We start from the raw sequence: 24,836 nt of genomic DNA, 5'->3' as shown, positions 1-24,836 counted from the left end.
TTTTTGTCCATTATTGCATTAAAAAAAAAGTACAGCTAAACATTGTACAGTCCTAGCAGCAATGGTTACACCTCTGCCAAAGAGCTACGATGTCTGTCAGCTGTCAAGGACTTCTGACTGTCACTCTCACTTCTCACAATTATCCTGTAACGTTCATAGTGTGTAAAATCTGCACACGTCTAAGTGGACTTGTGACAATATATAGTAGTTGAGTCCCCCTCCCCCCCCCCCATTTGTATTGTGATGTGGAAAGAAAGGCAGTTCAACTGGGGACCTGAAGGAGGGTCAGTGAGCTCCCTGGGTTTTATTTTTGCTGCTTATATCTTAGATTGGGTGCTGGAGACGCTGATACCGCAGATACCAAAAGGTTAAGACAAAATTTACTCCCATGAGAGGTAGGCTTTTTTTGGGGGGGTAAGGGTTAGGGGAGGGAACAGAAATCACCCTAGTCCAACTAGTGACTACAGAAAATAAACCACAGCTGTACCTCTATCAGGTAAGCTGGGTCTCCAGCCTTCCCTGTCAGGAAAAAGGGCTCACCTTTCCTGTCAACAGGAGAATGCAGAAGACCGATTTAATGACATACTGATCAATAATAAAAAGAAATGGATTGATATAGGCAACGTGCGTAAGTCTTAATTATGCCTAATGAAAGAGTGAAATAGTGGATACTGTTTGACTGTAATAAAATATAAGCAACAGGGTTAAGAATTAGCCATGAGGGTTTGGGGATTTAGTTCAGTGGTAGAGCGCTTGCCTAGCAAGCACAAGGCCCTCGGTTCGGTCCCCAGCTCCGGAAAAAAAAAAAAAAAGAAATAGCCATGAAATTCAAGAGACGGCACAGAGATGCCTGTGAGATGGTGCTGAAGGTAGCCTGGGAGTATGCAGGGATCTGGATAGGACTGTTACTCACCTGCCCTTGATTTGTCTGTGGAGCAGCCTCCTGGAGATTTGCTTATGGACTGGGGTCTCAGCCACACTCTTAGTCAGCAGTTTATAACCTAAGATGCAAAAACAGTATTGACTATAAATCTCACTTAACCTTCTTCGGCAGCAGCAAGGGAAAGGGTGCTGTCTAAACTTATATGAGGCTTTATTACCCGGCTAGAGAGGATGCTAAACTCTAAACTAGACCCTAAGCCTCCAGGGCTCAACAGAATACAGCAGCAGTTCATCAGCCTGATTAAAAGACACAAGCCTGCCTGACCAATGTCTTAGGCAGAGGAGGATCTCTGAGCTGAGGCCTGGTCTGCTAAGCAAGCTCCAGGCCTGGCTGACCAAGGCTACAGTGAGACCCTGTCTCAAAAAGACATAAGCCAACGTAAAATATTTTAAAGATCTGTGGGATGGCTACAGACATTGGATCAGTTCCAACCCTCTCAAACATCAATGGCTTTGTTTCACAGCACCTATCAGTAGATTGGTTGTTAATTTTTAAGTGCTGTGTGCATGTGAGTACTGCTGCTGCTGGTGTCTAGAGGCATCAGATCTCCCAGGAGCTGGGGTAAAAGATGGTAGTAAGCTACACAACATGAGTACAGGCCCTTTGGAAAAGCAGGAAGTGCTTTAAACCAGAAAGACGCAATTACTAATTTGGGAATAGAAACGGGGACAATGCTCCCAACAGATTTGTTATAAACGCTTTTCCCTAGTTACCCTGGAATGTACTGCTTTTGGTTTTCTTCAACTTGTCCTGCTTATGCTGTAGACATTCCAAAGTTGAAACAGAACGGCTCCGAGGCAGCCCTTTCTTCAACCCCCTCTTTGAAGGAGAAAGCATTCCCTGGTTGAAAAGGTTTCTTCGAACTTTTGTCACTTCTAAAATCAGAGGAGAGATAGGAGATAAAAATCTTATGTTGGTATCAATTAACTGAGCATGCCAGATCCAAAGAGAGAGAGCTGCTTGGGGAAGCCACTCTGTAGCCATATGCATTAAAATGATTCCTTTGGGTTGCACACTCCTGGGGGACCTCAAAACTACTGATCTTACAGGTTTCAAAAGTTTTTACATAGACTTTAGAATGAGGTAGAGGCCCAATATTATTCTTCTAAAGATTTATCTATTAGTACACTGCAGCTGTCTTCAGATACACCAGAAGAGGGCATCAGGTCCCATTACAGATGGTTGTGAGCTACCATATGGTTGCAGGGAATTGGATTCAGGACCTGTGCAAGAGCAGTCAGTGCTGAGCCATCTCTCCAGCCCCCTCACTATTATTCTTTTCCTCGTGCATACAGTTATCTCAGCATCACTGTTCAAGGTAATTCATTCCTCAGTGAACTGTCCAGAGTTATCACCTGAAATAATCCAAGCTGGTGTGCTTATTCTTAAATGCTGGGTAGACTTCAGCAGTGAAGCCATCATCTAATCTTTGACACTTCTTTGTAGGAAGTATTTTCTCTAATAATGAATTTAATATTTTCTCTTAGAAATTTATTAAATGTTTCTATTTGTTAATCCTAGAGCAGAGCAGAGCATAGCAGAGAGAGCAGAGCAGAGAGAGCAGAGCAGAGGTACACAGATTTCTGTGACTCCAGGGCCTTCCTGGTTTACATGAGTGCCAGGCTGCCAGACCTAAATAGTGAGAGCTTTTCTTAAAACAATACAAACCACAAACAGAAAATATGTTATGAGCTCAAGAGAAATAGTCTTCCACAGGTATGAGCCCCTAATTGGTTATCTAACACCAGGTGGCCAGTCCTGAAATCATGCACACAAGCCAAGCTAAACACACTGTGTATTTGTATGTTTAGGTTTGTGCTGCACACACACAAATATAACAATAACAAAGACAAAGAGACCACGGCTTCCAAAGGGATAGGAGGGCTCATGAGCAGGACTAGAGGGTGGAAAAAGAAGGAGAAAGGTGATGAAATTATATTTTATTTGTAAAATAGAGAGAAAAAAGTTAACTTAAGAAATATACTTTAGGGGTTGGGGATTTAGCTCAGTGGTAGAGCGCTTGCCTAAGAAGCGCAAGGCCCTGGGTTCGGTCCCCAGCTCCGAAAAAAAAGAACCAAAAAAAAAAAAAAAAAAAAAAGAAATATACTTTAGCCAACATACTTAAGCTCCTTTTGTCTAAATTAGCTCACTGCCTCTCTCTTTTTTTTCTTTCTTGTCTTTTTTTTTTTTCTAATTGTAGATTCCATGCTAATGACACTTTGAAATATTTTAGGTCAGTAATTTACTAGATGTAGTATTTTGAGGCCCTATGAACTATCTTGTCCCTAAAACATGGAATTTGTTATTTTTTTAACCAATGATGATACAGAGCTGTAACTTACATTAAATACATCCAATCATAATAAATTTGTCAATCCAGTGACTAGGTTTTGAAAAAAACAAAACATACCCTGTACTGTGTCTTTTCTCGGGAGTGGTAGCTGTACGGAAGCAGGGTGGGCGCTCTCCTGGAGATGAGAAACGAGGGTGATCAACAGAGATTCATCCAAGATAAAAGCTAACAGTTCTACCCGAAACCCTCTGAGCCAATTCAGAGATGCACACGCACACAGGAAAATGCACTGAAGGCCAGGTTCCAAAGACTCCTCTACACACTAGTAATCCAGGGGATGCACATAAAGAGTGACACAGGGAGCTCACCAACCAAAGGGGATGTGAAAGCACATGGAAGACTAGTGTATACCATCAGAGAGATAAGATGTGTAACGTGTGTGTGTGTGTGTGTGTGTGTGTGTGTGTGTGTGTGTGTGATTCTGAAAAGTAAGCACAGTAGTCTTTTGTTTTCTTTCTTGTTTCTTGGTTTCATTAAAAACAAGAACCTCTCTATGTAGTCCAGGCCGGCTACATACGTGGAGGAGGGTACAGTATAAACAAACATAAACTGCCTATGTCTATTTTAGGAATATACAGAACAGGGTCTAGGATTATAAACAGCAGAGTACATATAACTGGTGTTACACATTTTGAAGAGTGGATAGGAAGAGATACTGTCCGAGTTACACGTTAACTTTTTGGTGATGATCACACATACATTCTATACCTATAGAAAGGGACAGATTGATTAGGATACTGGCCTAATGCTTCTGTATCAAACCACTCAGCTTATTAGCCTCGTAAAGGAATCAAGAGACTAAATTCCAGGTGCATATAAATAAGGGAATCATTTTTCAAGATTTTTTTCAATTTGCTCTTTCTTTCTTAAGATTTATTTATTTTAGGGGTTGGGGATTTAGCTCAGTGGTAGAGCACTTGCCTAGCAAGCGCAAGGCCCTGGGTTCGGTCCCCAGCTCCGAAAAAAAAAAGAACCAAAAAAAGATTTATTTATTTTATTTTGTGTATATGAGTCTTTTGCCTGCATGTTTGTATATGTACCAGGTACACGCTCACAGAAGTCAGAAGAGGGCACTGAATCCCCATTGAACTGGAATTATGAATGGCTCTGAGTCACCATGTGGGTGCTGGGAATTGAACCCAGGTCCTGTCAGTACTCTTTTAACTACTGAGCTGTCTCTCCGCCTGTCTGTCAGCATTACAGTTATGCCATTTCTCATAATAGCTTTTTTTTTTTTAAATAAGCAGCACTGGGACTTGAACCCAGGGTCCTGAAACATGGTAGGCAAGGACTCCTCTAGTGAATTACACCCCAGCCCTGTTGGGTTTTATTTTGAGACTGAGTCTCTCTTGGTTGCCCAGGTTAGTCTCCTGACTGCATTCTGAAAGCTTTGAATTTGCATTCCACCTGCCTCAGTGCTCCACGTCCTGGGATTAGAGGCCTGCAATCAGAGAAAAACGTGATAAATGATCTCAGGATCATAGTCAGGGTCTTTCTGGAAAGACTACATATGGTAGTTGCTAGTTATATTGGTTAGTAATGTCTTCTATAATGATCTAGATCACAACTATGAAAATGAGTTCAACAAGAGTCCCTAATGAGGAAACTAAAACACACAGAAAAAAATTCGAACCAACTCCTGTTTAAAAAACAAAATGGGCTGAGAGACAGCTCATTGGTTAAGAGCACAGACTGTTCTTCCAGAGGTCCTGAGTTTGACTCCCAGCACCTGGATACATAGCAACTTACAACTGTTTTTAACTCCAGTCCTAGCAGACCAAATGTCCTCTCTGGGCACCAGGAATGACTGTGCAGACAGACATGCAGGCAGAACACCCATACATATTAAGTAAGTAACAATCAAACAGGCAAGGAAATAAAACATGACCTGCTTTTTCTGTACCGTCATATATTATCAACTTTCCTCTAGTGCCAGAGTATCTGATATCCTCTTCTGGTCTTTATAGGCACTAGGCATTGGCATGGTACACTTCCATACACACAGGCATAACACCCATATACATAAAATAAAATGAAAAAAAAAAAAACTTAAAAAAAGAAAAAGAAACAAGGAAAAAAAGTCTAAGAGATTGTATGTAGGATGTACTAGAATGTACTAGAATGATTGTTCCCCAATCATTCTAATCTTTAGGAATTAATATATGCAAAGAAATTAATATACACTAATATGATTTATATAATTAACAAATGCTACATTTACACTACAAGTTCTTTACTTCCTTACTTAACTATATTGGCCTTTCAAAAATTTCAGCCTAGTTTCAGTCACAGTTGTCTTTAATCATAGCACTTGGGAGGCAGAGGCAGGACATGTCCTACAAATCAAGTTAGAGGACAGCCAAGGATATACAGAGAAAACTTGCTTTGAAAAACCAAAACTGGTCTAAAAAGCCTCAAGACAGCAAGTGCTATATAGAGAAACTGTCTGAAAAAACAAAAACTCTCAAATTTCATACACACAAACTTAGAATCTGACTCTTCTTCTTCTTCTTCTTCTTCTTCTTCTTCTTTGTATTATTATTATTATTATTATTATTATTATTATTATTATTATTATCTGTCATTATTTATACTACCAACTGGCATGAAATTCATTCTTTAATCAAAATCAAGTCCTCATCTCCATAAGTCTGCTCTGGTTTTGTTGTTGTTGTTGAATTTCTAAAACAGGGTCACACTATGTAGCCTTGGCTGGCCTAGAACTTACAATGTGGGCCAGGCCATCCTCAAACTCAGAGATCCTCTGTCTCCGAGTGCTGGGTCTAAATGAATATGTCACTATGCCAAGCCATAGCTGCCTTGGAAAATCTAAAATAATAAATAAATAAGTAAATAAATAAATAAACAAATAAATATCAAAGACAGCTAGAAAGTATAAATCACTATAAAACCTGGTGATAACAGAGTTCTTCCACCTTCTGTTCCTCTGCTTTTGGATTTCCTGCCCTTTAGACATGACTGCAAGGTCTGTAAGACTGGCATCTTATCCACAGGCAAGGTGTGGTATGAAAGTAAATGCTGTGACCTCTAAAAGAAAGCCGCCTCCCATGCTAAGTGCAGTCTAGACAGGAGCAGCCACAGCCACAGTGAGGATGCTTCTGAAGCCAGCTCCAGCTCAGACTTGACCTCTGCTCAAACAGTCCATGTTCCAAAGTGTCGCTGCATCTCTAGTCTCCCGTCCTTTCCTTAGCAGGATGTTACTTACACTTAGTTAACAGACTCTAAGTACACTTCTTTGTTTCCCCGCACGGGAAAATCACGTGCTGCCACAGAAAACCAATTACCACTAGGCTTCATGTCAATGGCCAGCCTCTTCCCCAGCTGGCTGTTGAAATGAGGTGTAATATATTGACAAGTATTGTTGGGGAGACAGCACACACAAGGACTTACACAAGGACTGGTGTTGGAGTTACAGGTGGCTGTGAGCTTTCCCAGTGTCAAAGTGTGGTTGTGAACACCAAACACCAGAGCCACTGAAAGGGAAGCAAGTGTTCTTACCTCTGAGCCATCCCTCCAGCCCCCAGTCCTAGCTTTTACTTGTTTTCTTCATATTACTATAAATATTACAGTCTTTATGTTTGTTTGCTCACAGATGTGTGGATCTATGTAGGGACAGGTCCATATGTATGTGTGCAAGCCAGAGAATAACCTAAGGTAGCATTCCTTTAGGTACCATCCACATTTTTGTTTTCTCTGTACCCCTGGCTGTTCTGGGACTTGCTCTGTACACCAGGCTGACCTCAAACACAGAGATCTGCCTGCCTAAGTACTGGGATTAAAGGTGTGCACCACCAGGACCTGGTGACATTTTGTTTTTGAGATAGGGTCTCTTACTGTACTGAAATAGCTGTCCAGCAAACCCAGGAAGGAAGGACTCTCTGTCTCCCCAGTGGTAGATTACAAGTATGTGCTACCACGCTAGGTGTTTTATGCATGGGTTCAGGTCTTTATGCTGCATGGCAACAAACAGTTTCACTAAACATGTCCCCAATCCCTGGGCTTTTTTTTTTTTTTTTTTTTTTTTGGATAAGGGATTAGCCTGTATAGTCCTGGCTACTATCCTAGAACTTATTCTGCAGACTAGGCTAGCCTCAGATGCAGTGATCTTCCTGTAGGTGTGTACCATCAAGACCAGCTTTTTTAAGAAAAATGATTTCTTTTATGTGCATTGGTGCTTTGTCTGTGTGAAGGTGTTGAGCATTCCATCTGGATCCTTTGAAAGAGCAGCTGATAGGAGCCAGCTCAACAGTCTCATTGGACACTTTAAAAAAATTATGTATTTTTTTAAAATGTTGGAGTATTCAGTCTTCATGTATTCCTACAAGCCAAAAAGGGCCTCAGATCCCTTTATAGATGGTCTTGAGCCCCATGTGGATGCTGAGAATTGAACTCAGGACCTCCAGAAGAGCAGCCAGTGCTCTTAACCATTGAGCCATCTCTCCAACCCCAAAGATTTTTGTTGTTCTTGTTTTAACTGTCAATACTCTAAACACTCTAAAATCCAAAAATCTCTGAAATGTCATTTCAAATTAGGTGACTTTCTTTCTTTCTTTTTTTTTTTTTTTTAAGATTTATTTATTTAACATATATGACACTGTCACTATCTTCAGACACACCAGAAGAGGGCATCAGATCCCATTACAGATGGTTGTAAGCCACCATGTGGTTGCTGGGAATTGAACTTAGGACCTCTGGAAGAGCAGTCAGTGCTCTTAACTGCTGAGCCATCTCTCCAGCCCCCATTAGGTGACTTTCTAACAGGAGAAACAAACACCACTATCCCTCTGCACTGTCAACCCCAGCTAACAGCAGTAACTTAACCCCGATCTATTAGTGACTTACACTCCTTGTAGCTCTCTTGGACACTTTGGGAACTTCAATTTGTCGAAGAGCCTGGGAAATCTCTGCAATACTTTTATGTCTTATTAGTGCATTTTTCCTTTTAAAAATAGAAAATAGAGAATACACCAAATAAAGTAAATATGTAGTTAGGTTTGAGTGAAAACAGCATCTAAAATACATTGTTTAAATAAGTGCCAGTTAGTTATCTTGAGCTTGGCCTATATTTATAACAAGTCCTGAGTTACAAAAAATGGCTAATACAGATTGAGCTAGTTAACAGCAATAAAAGGCAGCAAGGAAATGTTCTAAGTAACTGAAACCTTAATCTTTTTTTTAAAAAAAGATTTATTTACTTTATATATAAGTACACTATAGCTGTCTTCAGATACACCAGAAGAGGGCACCAGATCTCATTACAGATGGTTGTGAGCCACCACGTGGTTGCTGGGACTTGAACTCAGGACCCAGTGCTCTTAACCACTGAGCCATCCCTCCAGCCCCTGAAACCCTAATCTTATCTCACAACAGGTTCCTAGTTCTTAGACAACCCTTGTAGATAGTACAGGGTTTTGTAAACCAAAGTAAATACCACATATTCCCTGAGGAAAAAAATATAAACTATATGATGCTACTTGGAGGGAACTCCAGAGAGTTTTTTGTCTTGATTCTGATACAAGGGCAACTTGTACATTAGATGGACAAAGGCAAGACGGTCTTCAGACTTGCTACTCTAAACTTAGCTACAGTGCAAGTGTCTGCTGCTCGCTCCTACCTTCTCTTCTTGGCTGATCTGGTCCGAAGCTCCTCCAGCTGCTCAGACTCAGTAATGGCCGACACTGATCTGTGAGTGCTTGATGAGGGAGGTGGTGACATGCTCTCTTGAGTCATAGAATCATCACTGAAAAAGTCTGTAGGAAGAACTCCAGCCAGCTTCTGAGGAATCTTTAACCCCAGGCTGTGGTAAAGTTGTCCAATTGTCCCTGGGATGGAGTCAATATACCTGTGGAATATACTGGTTAGACAGAACTGAGTTTCCATCTCATCTCTCTGTCCCTGCACCCAGCATGAAAAAACACCCTTGTAAACATAGAATTCTAACATAACACCATGTGCAGTCATTGTTAAAAAACAACACCACATTTTTTTAAACTAAGCCAGTACTCGTTGAACTTACAATCCCAAAATCTCCTCCAGAAACTCTGACAGGTATGCTGAGTCCTTAGTGAGACACACCACACGCAGCAGATCTGTCACCTGAAAGACATGGCACAAAGTTGCCACAGGCTCTGCTGGGGAGCTGAGAGCAGGAGTGCATGCTCAGGGCAGCAGCGTGGGCTCACCTCCTCCACCACGTGCTCTACCTCCTCCGTCCGGTCCAGGACTGAGGGGCACTGCTGACACATCTCCAGACGAAGAAATACCTGGAGCTGGCACCTGGAGGACACAGAGTTCTGGTCACACATTCCTTTGGTGTGTAGTGAAACTCTTTCTTAGAGCAAAGATCTATTACTATAAGAAACAATGACCAGGAATGGGAAGGTAACTCAGTGCTAAAACATATGCCTACCATATACAAAGCCCTGGATTCAATCTCCAGGACTGAAAAAGAGGGAAAAAATAAAAAACACACAAAGCAGTGCGTGGGTAGAGGAAATGTGGGGAAGTGCTTGCCTAGCACTTGAGGCCATGCATTTGGTTCCCAGCACTAGATAAACTGGGAATGGTGATACGTGTCTGAATCTCAATACTGACGAGGTGGATGAAGACCAGGAGTTCAAGGCCAGCCTCAGTTAAATAGCAAGTCTGAGGCTAGTTGGGCTCCATAATACAGTCTTTTAAAAAAAAAATTTTTTTTAAAAAAAAGAAGGAAGGAAGGGATGGAGGGAAATGTCCAGTAGAATCCAGCGCTTTCTCTAACTACTGGTGTGTTCCTTAGGCAATCAGGTGACTCCGTCTGCCCCTCAGAACATCATAAAGACCATGACAAACTCACAGCTGTTCTGGAGTAATGGTACAAAGTGGTTTCTTACTCTCTGACTTTGTCTTCTTTATCCGTCTTTCCCCCTAGGTTCTGTCGGAGGGTCTTGCTGGTTTTTAAGAGGTTACTATTCATATGATTCATGCAAGTCATCTGCAAGCACAAAATAATTATGTGGGAGAAAACTATTACTTATGTTTTCCTTTGATATCTTTTTTTTTCTTTTTTTTTCTTTTTTCTTTTTTTTTTTTGGAGCTGGTGACCGAACCCAGGGCCTTGCACTTACTAGGCAAGCGCTCTACCACTGAGCTAAATCCCCAACCCCTTCCTTTGATATCTTAAAGAGAATGTAGTTTTAAAAAAAAAAAAAGTAGACACAGCAAGCCTATAGATTTGACCTGTTAAAGGAAGGTTCCTTGGGCTGTACAGATGGCTCAGTGGTTAGGGTTAAGTACAGATATTGCTCTTGCAGATTGCTAGCTAACACCAATGTTAGACTGCTCACAGTCAGGCTTGAAACCATGTAGCTAAGATTCTCTCTCTCTCTCTGTCTCTGTCTCTGTCCCTCTCTCATGCTGGATGTCCTGGAACTTAACATGTAGATGGCGCTGGCCTTGAACTCACAAAGACCCCCACCTCTGCCTCCCAAGTGCAGGAATTAAAGGCGTGTGCTACCACACCCGGCTATATACACTTACTTTTAAAACAGAAGGTCCACAAAGCGGGGCTGGGGATTTAGCTCAGTGGTAGAGCGCTTGCCTAGGAAGCGCAAGGCCCTGGGTTCGGTCCCCAGCTCCGAAAAAAAAGAACCAAAAAAAAAAAAAAAAAAAGAAGGTCCACAAAGCAGTGGTAACCATAAACAGCTCTTGTCCACTATAAAGAGCCCAGCTTTTGCCATTACATATGAATAATGGCAACAGACTATTCTAAAACAGTGGTTTGCAATAGAGTTATGTAGGAAGTTTTAAAAACAAATATATGTTCAAGTCCCAACACAAACAGACTTGGAGTTAGTTAGTCCGTCATTGTAGAAGGACCAGACATTAACATTAGAAACAAAACAACAGGGGCCTGGAGAGATGGCTCAGCAGTTAAAAGCACTGACTGTTCTTCCAAAGGTCCTGAGTTCAATCCCCAGCAACCACATGGTGACTCCCAACCATCTGTAATGGGATCTGATGCCCTCTTCTGGTGTCTGAAGACAGCTACAGTGTACTTACATAAATAAAATAAAATCCAAAAGGCCTGGAGAGATGGCTCAGCAATTAAGAGCACTGTCTGCTCGGTTTGATTCCCAGCAATCACATAGTAATTTTTTTTTTTTTTTGGTTCTTTTTTTCGGAGCTGGGGACCGAACCCAGGGCCTTGCGCTTCCTAGGCAAGCGCTCTACCACTGAGCTAAATCCCCAACCCCGATCACATAGTAATTAACAAATGCCTGTAACTCTAGTTCCAGGGGACTCGGTGCACATGATATGCAGACATACATGCAGACAAAATACTCATAAATGCAAAAAATAAATAAACAGATAAATCATAAGATAGTTAACAACAAAGTCATTCTGAAGAGCAACTGGGGTTAAAACCATTAGTTTAATTCACACAGCCAACACACAACACAGATTATAGCAGTCTCTCTCATTAGGACAGAGGTCCACACTAATTTTTGACCTCCAGTTTATCAGGTTCACATTCTAAAACCTGGAATTATACCCAATCCTCTACTCAGCACTTTTCTCTTTTTAAATATTCACAAATCTTTATTTTATTTTACATATATAGGTATTCTGACTGCATGTACATCTGTGCATCATATGCATGCAGTGTCCAAAGAGGGCAGAAGAGGGCATCAGATGGCTTGAAACTGGAGTTACTATAAAGGCTTTGAACCATGTAGCTGGGAGTTGAACCTGGGTCCTCTGGAAAGCAGTGCTTCTAACCACTGAGCCATCTCTCTAGTCTATTCATCATTTTTCAATCATGTGCAGTGAAACAGAAATTCTTTAAGGTATGTGCACTAAACCAACCAACCATCAAATACTAGATCTATGGTGCTATTATCTAGACTTTCTTACTTCTAATTCCTTGACGTCCTTGGACTTCAGGAAAATTTTAATGGTTGAGACCGTATTTTGAGCACATGAATGTAATGTAATTTCTCCTGTAGCCACAGTCTTTTGGTAGTTGTCATGTATGTAAGCCAGAAGCTCCTCTTCAGTTTTAAATTCTGTGGGGAAAAAGAACATTTGGTTATCATATTCAGAGCAACTCTGTGCATTATGTAAGGAGAAATCTAATTATGTGTGGATGGCCATGACTGACACTAGGCATGTAGTGTGAACATGCCAGGATGATGTGAACATTCCACAGGGCCTAGCAGTCACTGCCCTTTAACAAATAACAAAGGTGATACACTGAATAAAAGAGCAACAAACAGTGCTGGAACAATTGAACATCCAACTGGGAATATTAGGTTCAGACACAACCTGTTATGCTCCAGATTAATCAAAGTGAATCAGTCACAATTTGAAAAGAAAAGGTCTCAGACTCCTACAATATAACAAAGAAATCTAGGTGATCTGGAGAAAGGAAGGATGTTCATGACAAGACTCAGTCACACAGTAGGCTTGAGATTAGCCTGGGCTACATGAGATTTAAAATAAACAAACAAAACTCCAAACACCTAACCAACTAAAAATAAATTAAATACTAATGTTCTACCAATATACTGACAAGAGTGTAAAAGATAAGTCATAGATTTGGAGAAAATATTTACAATGGACATCAGATAAAGGCCCATTATCCAAAACATACAAAGCCCTCTTAAACTCAGTAGCAATCTAGTAAGGGGATTCACAGCTAAGTGTGCCGGCTGCCAAGCCTGACAACCTGAGTTTGATCTCTAGGACCCACAAGGTGGAGAGAGGACAAGCTCCCATGAGCTGTCCTCCAGCCTCCATGTGTACGCCATAACGCATACCTGCATACGTGCACATATAAATAAAAATTAAAGTAGTGTAAAAAAGTATTTAAAACTCAATAGTATGGCTCAGTTGCAAGCTATGGGGACCTCATCTCCCAGTACCAGCATTTTAAAAAGACAGATGTGGTGGACCACACTTATAATCCCAATGCTGGGGGAGTGGAGACGGGTGGATCCTTAGGGCTCACTAGCTAGCCAGCCTACTCTCTCAGCAAGCTCCAGTTCAAGGAAAGATTCTACTGGGCATAGTAGCACATGCCTGAAATCCTAGCATTGGGGAGGTGGAAGCAGGAGGATCAGGAGTTGAAGACCAGCTATATAGAGAGTTTGAACTGGACTATAGCCTGGATTACATCAGACTTTATTTCAATAAAATAAATTAATTAGGTAAAAATTTTTTTAAAGGTGGATGGCTTCTAAAGAATAATAACAACTCAGGTTGTAATCTAGTCTTCAATTCCCCCAAAACATTTCAATCTATTTCTCCTCTCCCCTCCCCCATTCCATTTTATTTATTTGTATATTTATTTACATGAGGCTTTATATAGCCCAGCTGGCCTCAAACTTATTACATAGATGCAATGACACCAAAAATTCTGATCCTCCTGCCTCTGTCTCCTGGTGTTGAGATTATATATGTTAGGTTTTCTGCGGTTCTGGGGAATCAACCCAAGGATGTCATGAATGCTAGGTAAACACTCTATCAACTGGGCTAGATTCCCCAGCCTCCACCCGTCTTATATAATAGCACAGACACCAAATGCTCGAGGATGAATGAATACCTTTAAGTTTAGAACTTCTTAATACTCTTCCTCTATCTTCCAATTTGTCTGCTGTTCTGCCAATGACAGTCTTTGGGAGCCCCTTCTCCACAGCCATGTCTGGACTCCCATCTGGATGTAACTTCTGAGCCTTTACATTTAGCCTCGCCACATTCAGCATCTTCAAGGAGCGGGACATGGTATTCATCTTCTGTCTCACCGGAGTTCGAGGGATGCCACCTACCAAAACATCAGCATGAAAAGAAAAGTCAAGTTTTACATCTATGGAATTGAGAACTATAGTCTCCAAATACTATGAAAGAATGCTGAACAGAAATATCTTCCTTCAGAAATGATCTAAACCAGGTAGTTCTTTTATCTACTTCTACAATACAGAGTAAACAGGTTCCTTTTCCTGAAGTTTATAACTAAATTATCTCAACAATCATTTTCTTATTTTAAAGATACCCAGGGAGATGAGAAGAAGGCACTGGATTCCTTCGAACTAGAATTACAGACGGCTATGTGCTGCCATGTGGGTGCTGGGAACTAATCCTGGGTCCTCTGCAAAAGCAACAAGTGTTCTTAACTGCTGAGCTGTCTCTCCAGTCCCATCTCAATGATTTTTATACAAAGTCAATACACACACTTCAAAAATTTTGTGTTGCCCAACAGTCAAGAGTGTTGAGGAGACTTTTCTCCTTTGCAGAGCTAGTGATAGAGCTCATAGCTCATGCATACTAGACAAGCACATGCCTTTTCTGAAACAATTTAGCAATCTACATTATAAGCCAATTTTCACTCTTTAACACAGTAGCTCATTCGTAGAAACCTCTATGAAGGAAATCTCTCAGAGTTTACTCATGATACATACTGCAATATTATAGTGACAGAAATTGAAAACACTCTACATGTTGGACAACATGAGTGAAGCAGGATGATTATAGTCAGGCAGATGTTGCTCAGGGTAAAGCATTGCATAACATGTCTGATACCCTGGGTTTAGCTCCCAGCACAAGGGTCAGGGAGGCAAAGAAACTGATTAGCAAATATTTTTAAATTGTTTTTTTTTAAAGTTTGTATTGATATTTATATTATAATTAAAATAAGGATGTCAATTCATTAGGAAGGAAGAACATCAGTGATTTAATCAATATTGAACTAATACAATTATTTTAAAATATGAAATATAAAAATCTGCCTTTAGTTTCCATTTCAAGCTTTTGTTTCTTTTTTAGAAAGAATAAGTCTTTTAAAATATACAATCTTGGCCAGGTTTGGTGACGCATCGTCTTAATCCTGGCACTCAGGAGGCAGAGGCAGGTGGATCTCTTTGAGCCCAAAGCCAGCCTGGTCTATAGCGTGAGTCTAGGAAAGCCAGAGCTCTTACCAAGAAACCCTGTCTTGAAAAACAAAAGCAAGATAAAATAATTAAATAAAATGTATAGTCTCTAAAGGAAAAGAAGACTGCCTTAAGAAACAGGCCTTCTATGTGCATACGTTTCTTTCTGCTGCGTTCTTGATTAACTACAGTAGACTCTTCGTGAGATCTTCTCTGGTAGAGCTCAGAGAGGCAGCGTGTTAGCTCACTTTCAGTTCTGGAGGATTCATTATTATCAGGGGAGGCAGCGTGCAACAACCTATAAGACAAGATACACAGTATAAGGCCAAATTCCAACTCAGCAAACCCTGAGAGTCAGAACATGTGCAGGGCTATCAATGTCACACAGTCTAGACTTCAGCAGATCCCTTATGCCATGGGAGTCGGATGGTAGAGAAGGCTTGTCATCCCCTCTCCCCTTTTGTTCTTTCTAAAGTTTTGCTATTAATTTGAAAATATGAACTTTTCAACTAGAAAATCATCAAGATTAAATTCTTGTTAACAGTTATAGCTGCTTTGACATTTTTAGAAATCAGACATAGCTAAAGCCCCGCTCCATCTTTTCCCATCCACCCTCACAAGTATTCTAGACTTACATTTGCCTTTTATGTATAAACACAAACACGATTTCTATGTCCCACGTTGTAAATTTTATATAAATGATATTACAATTTTACCTCTTACAATTGCTCACACTCAGCATATTTTTCACTTGTATGTAAATACCTTTACTTTACTCATCTTTACTAGTTCTAACAGAAGTATATGAGGGTTGGAGAGATGGCTCAGTTAAGAGCACTTACCGTTCTTTCAGAGGACCCAAGTTTGATTCCCACAAGGTAGCTCAAACCATCTCTACCTCCAGTTTCAGGGGACAAGTCCTACTGCCTAGGGCATTTGCATTCATGTGACATAGCCATGCAAGCACACACACTGGGTTATATCTTTCTAATAATTTTAAAATGCTTTTCTCAATTTTTTAATCTTCTAGAAATTTCTTATTGTGTTTTCTGAAAGATTAAAATATAAATTTTTATCTTTTGGATAGCCAACTATCACATTACTTATTAAACTGAATCTGTCTTCCCTGGGGGCTCACACGGTACCCCCTGTCCATTATATGGCACATCCCCGTAGGTGCAGGAGTCATTTTGTAGGCTCTCTACATTCTCCCACTGATTTGGATTACCTGTGCACTATGCCAGACTGCCTTATGCACTGCAGCTTTACAGAAAACCTGCAAGTCACGAGAGGAATGTTTGTTTTGATCTTAGACTTATCTCTATCCATCCTCTCTTACATTTATTACTGAGCACTTTACTGTGTTTTCCAGGGCTGGGTGTCAAACCCGAGGCAGGAAAAGCACTCTACCTGTGATCTATACCCTAAGTCTTCTTAGTCACTTGTTAATGTTTCTTTTCTTGGATATTGTTTTTTTTTAATTGGGTATTTTTAAATTTATATTTCAAATGTTACCCCCTTTCCCAGTTTCCCCTCCATAAATCTGCTATACCATCTCCCCCCACCCTTCTTGTATGAGGGTGTTGCCTCGCCCAACCACCCACCCCTTCCCACTTCTCTGCCCTGACATTCCCCCACACTGGCGGTGGGGGGTGGGGGGATGGTCCAGCCTTGGCAGGACCAAGGGCTTCTCCTCCCATTGGTGCCCAAGGCCATCCTCTGCTACATATGCAGCTGGAGCCATGGAACCCATGTGTACTCTTTAGGTAGTGGTTTAGTCCCTGGGAGCTCTGGTTGGTTGGTATTATTCTTTGGTTCTTTTTTTTTTTTTTTTTTTCCGGAGCTGGGGACCGAACCCAGGGCCTTGTGCTTCCTAGGCAAGCGCTCTACCACTGAGCTAAATCCCCAACCCCGGTTGGTATTATTCTTATGGGGTTGCAAGCCCCTTCAGCTCTTTCAATCCTTTCTCTAACTCCTCCAATGGAGACCCTGTTCTCAGTTCAACGGTTGGCTGCTAGCATCTGTATTTGTCATGCTCTGGCAGAGCCTCTCAGGAGACAGCTATATCAGGCTCCTGTCAGCATGTACTTCTTGGCATCATCAATATTGTCTGGGTTTAGTGGCTGTATGTATATGGGCTGGATCCCCAGGTAGGGCAGGCTCTGAATGGCCATTCCTTCAGTCTCTGCTCCAAACTTTGTCTCCATATTTCCTCCTATGAATATTTTTATTCCCCCTTTTAAGAAGGACTGAAACATCTGCATATTGGTCGTTCTTCTTGAGCTACATGTGGTCTGTGGATTGTATCTTGGGTAATTCGAGCTTTTGGGCTAATATCCACTTATCAGTGAATGCATACCATGTGTGTTCTTTTGTGATTGGGTCACCTCACTCAGGATGATATTTTCTAGTTACATCCATTTGCCTATGAATTTTATGAAGTCATTGTTTTTAATAGCTGAGTAGTAGTCCATCATGTAGATGTACCACATTTTCTGTATCCATTCCTTTAAGACTACAGTCTCAAGGGATTAAGTCTATAGTTCATAAATGATAGTTTCTGTTTGTGATGGGCATACTATTAACTTTATACATTGATTCTGTATGCAGCAACATGGCTGTGTTCTCTTGTTTCATTATATACCTGTAAAATCTTTTAGCCTATGACAATACCTGTACATTCAATACTTAGATACTTTTCAGAAATAATGCAGAGTAAATTTGTACACTGAAAAATACAAAATATCATGGAAAATTAAGTCTAAACAGATAGACTAAGTTTTTAGATCAAAGACTAAACATTCCAGTTCTTCCCCAAATTTAGCTATGAGTCTATACATACTCCACCAAAATTCCAAGTTTTTTTTTTTTTTTTTTTTTTTTTTTGGTTCTTTTTTTCGGAGCTGGGGACCGAACCCAGGGCCTTGCGTTTCCTAGGCAAGCGCTCTACCACTGAGCTAAATCCCCAACCCCCCAAGGTTTTTTTTGAGAAAAGTTAATAAGCAGATTCTTTGCCTTTTAGTATTTTGAGAGTATTTGAGAGTGTGTGTGATGGAATGTATACACATGTGTACATGCATGCAGGAACCAGAGGACAAAGCTTGGTGCCTTTATCTATTGCTCTACACCTTACTGTATGTAAGACAGTGTCATGTGTGGCCATGCGTGGCTTTTATGTGGTGCTGGGGATTTGAACTCTAGTCTTCCTACTCTCATAGCAAGTGCTCTTACCCAGTGAGCCATTTTCCCAGCCCCAATAGACAGATTCTAAAGTTCATAAAGACATCAAGAAATCTGGAATCAAAGTAAGTAGAAAATAAAATAAAGTTGAGACTACCTAACCTATCTGATTTAGAGACTGGAGCTATAAAGCTACAGTATATGGTAGGTATCTTGGCACAATGTTTTAGACAATGTGGTATAAACAGTTTCTGGACTTTCTATCTAAAAAGGTATCTGAACAATGGTGGTCAACTGACTGAAAGAATTCAATTGGAAGAGAATTCTTCTAGCAAATGACTTCGGAACAAATGGATAACTATATGGAAAAGCAAAAATACCTCAACTTTACCTTTTAATAATAATTTGAATTTCTACTGTATCTTCTACATTACTAAAGATTATTAAGGCCTACTTTGGCTTTTCTTTCTCTTTTGTTTACTTCTGAGTGTGTGTATGCAGACATGGGTGCATGATGTGTGTAGGTCAGATGACAGCTTTGTGGAGTCAGTTCCATCTTTCTACCTTTCCACAGGTTCCAAGAAGTGACCTCAACTACAAGGTCTATGCAGCAAGCACCTCCACCTTGCAGGCCCTTGCCTGACGTTTTTAAAAACCAACTTTACTCTGTTGACCATCTTTTGTTGTCATTTATTCTCTATGTAATCCATACCTGTTCTCATCCCTATTATTCTCTTCCTACATCTGAGGTGGGAGGTAGTTTTAACTTTTTTCTTTGCTTCTGGACAAGCCCTGCTAAGGCAGCCCAGACTGGCCTCCAACGCTCCATCTCAGCAAGTACTGCGATTCCAGGAAAGCACCACCTGGTCCTTCTCCCTGCTTGTACTTCATTCTTATTAATTAGTTCTTAGTTTTCTCTCTAGAGAAATAACCAGTGAATTTATAAATACTTCTTAAATTATTCTATTGCCTTACTCAATGTTCTCTTGCTGTGAAGAGACACTATGAGCATGGCAGCTCTTATAAAAGACAGCAATTAATCGGGGCGGGGCTTGCTTACAGCTGAGAGGTTTCCATTATGTGAGAAACATGACCACACACAGGCAGACATGGCAGCTGAGTGCTCCAGATCCACAGGAAGAGAAGGACACTGGTACTGGCTTGAGCTTTTGAAACCCCAAAGCCCACCCTCTCCAGGGACACAATTCCTCCAACAAGGCCAACCTCCTCATTCCTCTCAAGTAGTACCCTTCCCTGATGACCCAGCATTCAAATATATGAATCTACAGGGGCCATTTTTAGTCAAACTACCACACCTATTTTACAGTTTGATATTTATTTTCTTTGCATTTATTTGTGTGTGTGTGTGTGTGTGTGTGTGTGTGTGTGTGTGTGTGTGTGTGTGTACATGTGCCAAAGCACACATATCAAGGTCAGAGGATAACTTGTAGAAATTATCCATTTCTTCAACCATGTAGATACAAAAGATCAAATTCAAATCATCAGGCTTGGCAGCTGATAACTTTACCTGTTGAGCCATCTCACCAATCCAAGTTTGCTGAATTTCTGCTGTAATTGATTCTTAGTTCTAAATGTTTCCTGATTCTTATATAATTTATAGAGAGAGATAAATAGTGTGGTTTGTTGTGGTTTGCCCTGGAGCTATCTGTATTTTGATGCTAATTCCACTGCCCCAAGGACAGCTGCCTAGTCACATACTCAGGACTCAGGTGACAACCAGAACCTTCTCCCCATTTAATTTGTAAAATTCAGGTGAGGGCATGGGTGGGAGAAGTTTAAGGGAAGAGGAGGAGAGAAGAGGAGACACAGAGAAGCCACAGCAGAGAGAACATGGAGGCTGACGTTAAGATTCCGCTCTGTATACTTACAGGTTGTTATGAATGTTCTTGAGGGATGGATGTGTATCGGGCTTTGTATTTTGAGGCGGACAACTATATCTTATCAATTAGATCAAAGGTTATCGTGTTGTGTGTTCTTTCATGTAGCGACTTAATTGTGAGAGAGTGAGGCTAGAGTCTGGGCTGCCTTGGATTGGGATGTGTGCTTTTGGCATGGTAACCTGCCTTGGGAACTGGATGGGTAGAGAGATTGTTGCCAGGTCAGAAAGAGGCCTTTGGCAGTGATATGGAATGGAGTAGAGCGGGCGAGACCATTTGCTGACTGAAGTTAAGATATTTACCAGATATCTTGGGGCACTGCAGTGCCGGACCTAGAGTGGGAAAAAAGACTGTTTATTTTTTATATTTTACAACAACAGTGGTTTCAATGAGAATGGCCCCCATAGGCTCATATATTTGAATGCTTGGTACTCAGTCGGTAGACTTTTAAGGAAGGATTAGGAGGCGTGGCTTTGTTGGAGATGTGTCACTAAGGGTAGGCTTTGAGGCTTTAAAAGCCTGCACCAGGTCTCATCTCTCTCGATCTGCCTCCAAGTTGTGATCACATGTAAGCTCTTAGCTACTGCTCTTGAACTAGGCTTGCCTGCCTGCCACCATACTCCCAAACTATGGTGATCGTGGACTAATAACTCTTGAAACTACAAACCGCTAAGCAAATGCTTTATTTTATAAGTTGACTTGGTCCTGGTATCTCTTCACAGCAACAGAATAGTAACTGAGAGATGTGTGTTTATATACTATGTAAGTGTTTATTTATATTTGACTGAAATAATCCTCTAAATGCATTTAAATTATGTTGTTTCTCTATTCTCAGAGATCTCCTTCATTTTAAAAGTGCCTTTTAGAAGAAATAAAGCAGGGGTTGGGGATTTAGCTCAGTGGTAGAGCGCTTGCCTAGCAAGCACAAGGCCCTCAGTTCAGTCCCCAGCTCCAAAAAGAAAAAAAAAAAAAAAAAGAGAGAGAAAAAAGAGAGAAAAAAAAAGAGAGAGAAAAAAAAGAAAAGAAATAAAGCAGTAATGTTAAAGCCGTCTAAAGACACAGAGTCCCATCATACTGCGCCAAGTTGGTAAATCTGCAGTGTAAGTAGTGACACTGTTATAGGATGTGATTACTCCTTTAGAACAAGCCTGTTGACATCTGACTATTGACTTCAAAGACCAATCTACAAAGAGATGTATAAAGTCTTACAAAAATGATTCCATCAAGTCTGAAGTGGCACCACAGACATTGGAGAAAGGAAACCACTTTTCGACAAGAGCTGGACTCCAGGGACTGGTACGACTAAGCTCCTGCTGGACCCATTCTGGAACACGGGAGACTAAAGGAACAGAAAACAGAAGAAGACATCAGAGCCAAGGAGAGAATCCAAGCTCATGCTTTCCCCTGGACTGACTCTCTTCAAATGCTCATTGTTACAACATCTGCCATTCTCATTTCCAACTCCTCCAGGTCTCTCTCGTCTGAGGCAGGAGTGGAGGGTGGGAATGTAAACATAATTTGAAGCTCTTTGCTCTGATCACTAACATAACCCTTCATCTTATTTTTGAAATATTCCTCTAAATGTATTTAGAACTATACTATTTCTCTTTTTCTTTTTTCTTTTTTTTTTTCTTTCAAGACAGGGATTCTCTGTGTAGCCCTGGATATCTTGCAACTTGCTCTGGAACTCAGAAAGAGCCACCTACCTCTGCCTCCTGAACGGTGAGATTGAGCATTCACCACCATCACCTGGCTAAATCCTACACTATTTTTCTCTTCTCGGAAAGTTACTAAACAATGTGCTAATAACATAATAGCAGCCTAAAACAGAGTAGAGCCACATCTGCATCAAGTGGGTAAATCTGAGCCAGTAAGCTGCGACCTTAAGTTACAGACTCGTAGACTCTGTTAGAACAGGCCTGTTAGACAGTGTTTACAGCACCAGAATAAGCTCAGTAGGACCTCATCTGTATGGATGAAGTCATCAACTGATTTACATATTCCAAGAAACCAAGCCACACTAGAGCATGGAACACTGGCAAAATACCTCACAGTGCTGTTTTACAGTACTGCAAAAGTTTTCTGACCTGTTTCCAAAACTCTACAAATAAATAGCCTATACACAATTGACAAATAAGATAATAAACTAATATGTGATTGCTTTAAATATGCCAATACTTTATCCTACCCAAAAAGCAACAGTAACATTTAAATCAAATTAATGTAAATACAAGAGAACACAGCATTATCTACTACACTCTTCCTACCCATACTCCTGCCTGTTTGACTATTCTTTTTCTTGTCATTCACCCATATCTCTATAATAACCAATCTCAACCTTTGCTTTCACTTCCTTCTATTACAGCTTCATTCATTTTTTTTAAATGTTCTTTTTTTTTAAAGGTTTATTTATTTATTTATTTATTTATTTATTTATTTATTTATTTATTTATTTATTTATTATATACATTGTAGCTCTCTTCAGACACACCAGAAGAAGGCATCAGATCCCATTACAGATGGTTGTGAGCCACCATGTGGTTGCTGGGATTTGAACTCAGGACCTTTGAAGAACAGTCGGTGCTCTTAACCACTGAGCCATCTCTCCAGCCCAGCTTCTTTCATTTCTTAAGAATGATAAAGTGATTCTTTTCAGTCAAAAGAAAGCAGTTTACTTAACAATTTAATATACCTTTCTAAAAGGCTGTTCATTATTATCACTGTGTGTATGTATGCATGCACATGTGACAATGTGCATGTGCTCTCACGTCAGTTCTGTCTGTACATGGTCCAGTGATCAAACTCATATTCTCAGGCTTGGCAGAAACCATCCTAACCCCTGAGATGTCCATAGCCCTGCCTGAAGTTGTGTGTGTGTGTGTGTGTGTGTGTGTGTGTGTGTGTGTGTGTGTGTCTATAATTTTATGTATATGGGTGTTTTTGCCTGCATGTGCCTGTGTACCACTTCTGTGTAGTATCTATAAAAGCCAGAAGAAGGTGTTGCATCCCCTGGAACTAGAGTCACATATATTTGTGAGCCACCATATGGGTGCTGGGAATTAAACCCAGATCTTCTAGAAGAGTAGGCAGCTATTAAGCAAGCACTAGCATATCACTCCAGTCCTCATGCAGTCTTCTCCACCCCAAGCTTTAAAATTAAAATTTCAAGCCCAGCAGTGGTGGTGCACATCTTTAGTCCGAGCACTCAAGAGGCAGAGGCGGGTGGATCTCTGTGAGTTTGAGGCCATCCTGGTCTACAGAGCGAGCTCCAGGACAGCTAGGGATACAAAAATAAACCCTATCTTGAAAAGGAAATTCATTCTTCAGTGTATAAAATATGGGTTTCACTGTATTTTCAGTTTTTAAAATGTTTTCATTATGACACTTGTATATATGTATCACTGAGCTTTGCTCATATTTATCACTCCCTTCTTAAACTGTTTGCTGTCCCTTCCCACCTTCAAACAGTTCTCCTGCCTTCACGTCACATGTGCATATGCATGCATGTATGTATGCGTCTATGTATGCTTGTATATAGAAAGATCCCACATGAGAGAAATATGGATTCTTTTAATCCTTTCCTAGTACAGTTATTACCCATATCCCTTCTCTTTAAACCTCTTTTCCTGTTTGGTTTTTAAATCTCCCTTCACCGTTTATGTCCTATCCATTCATCTGCATTTATAGTCATAAGCTGTACTGGGAGCTAGCCTCATCTTACACCAGTTTCAGTGTTCCATAGTACCTTCAGCCGAAGACCCCCAGGATTTCTAAAACTAGCAACCTGAACTGCCTACAGCTCACTTTTATTTGACTTACAACATGCTGGCACTCCACCAAACACATGATGGGAAAGGCTAGAAGGGATTGCAAACTACCCCTGCTATGCTAATTACTGGTGGAAAAACGTACCAGAAGAAGCAGGATCTTCAAATGAATTATGAACCTGATTCAGTACACTATCCACGGCATCTGAGAACAGGGAAGTTACATCCTGGGAACCTTCAGTCACAGCTGTCTGGAGAAAATGTCTTTGAAATTCAGCTTCTTTGGCTCGGAGCACTGTGAGAATCATGGCATTGGCAGAGAATGGGGAGATAATTCCCGTGATGGGGGGCCAGCCGTCACCAGGATCCACACTGGCCACCTACAAAGAAACACTAATTAGCTGAAAATTTTACGGTCAAAATGCCTAAAAGAATGTGGCCTACGAGCAGACTAAATAACAGTTGTCTGACAGAGACAGAAGAAAATTTACTAACCATAGAGTCCCCAAGTCTCAGCCTATAAGAAAAGCTGACACTGCTGGTGACATCCACCACGTGCTCTGTCTCTGCATATTTCCAACTGTATTTGTTTTAAAGTGAAAAGCAGGAAAACAAAATTTATTCCAGTGGGGAAAAGAATAAAGAGATCCACACCCACCTTTTTCCCATCTTGTATATGGCAACTCAAGTAAGCACAGTATACACTCATTACACATTTGTTCAATCTTAACAACCTCTCAGTTTAAAATGATTGTTACTTCCACTTCA

At 40.7% G+C, this 24,836-nt stretch overlaps 1 protein-coding gene across 2 annotated transcripts in view; it reads right to left on the bottom strand.

Annotated features, from left to right (window-relative positions):
* Ticrr (TOPBP1-interacting checkpoint and replication regulator) overlaps positions 1-24,836 on the bottom strand; it is a 41,848-nt gene that overhangs the window by 8,111 nt on the left and 8,901 nt on the right. Inside the window, exons 4-16 of one of the 2 annotated variants that reach the window (XM_218829.10) lie at positions 24,214-24,448; positions 21,511-21,640; positions 15,382-15,521; positions 13,903-14,121; positions 12,213-12,364; positions 10,190-10,290; positions 9,500-9,593; positions 9,334-9,413; positions 8,932-9,159; positions 8,160-8,256; positions 3,354-3,411; positions 1,657-1,818; positions 914-1,001 (exon numbers count right to left, since the gene is read on the bottom strand). In XM_218829.10, coding sequence (XP_218829.6) covers positions 914-1,001; positions 1,657-1,818; positions 3,354-3,411; positions 8,160-8,256; positions 8,932-9,159; positions 9,334-9,413; positions 9,500-9,593; positions 10,190-10,290; positions 12,213-12,364; positions 13,903-14,121; positions 15,382-15,521; positions 21,511-21,640; positions 24,214-24,448 — 1,784 coding nt within the window. The other variant, XM_039101043.2, reaches the window with a different exon arrangement.

The sequence above is a fragment of the Rattus norvegicus genome, chromosome 1 (genome assembly GCF_036323735.1).
Source record: "Rattus norvegicus strain BN/NHsdMcwi chromosome 1, GRCr8, whole genome shotgun sequence".
NCBI classification, from domain to species: domain Eukaryota; kingdom Metazoa; phylum Chordata; class Mammalia; order Rodentia; family Muridae; genus Rattus; species Rattus norvegicus.
This window is presented reverse-complemented; position numbering and strand designations above follow the sequence as displayed.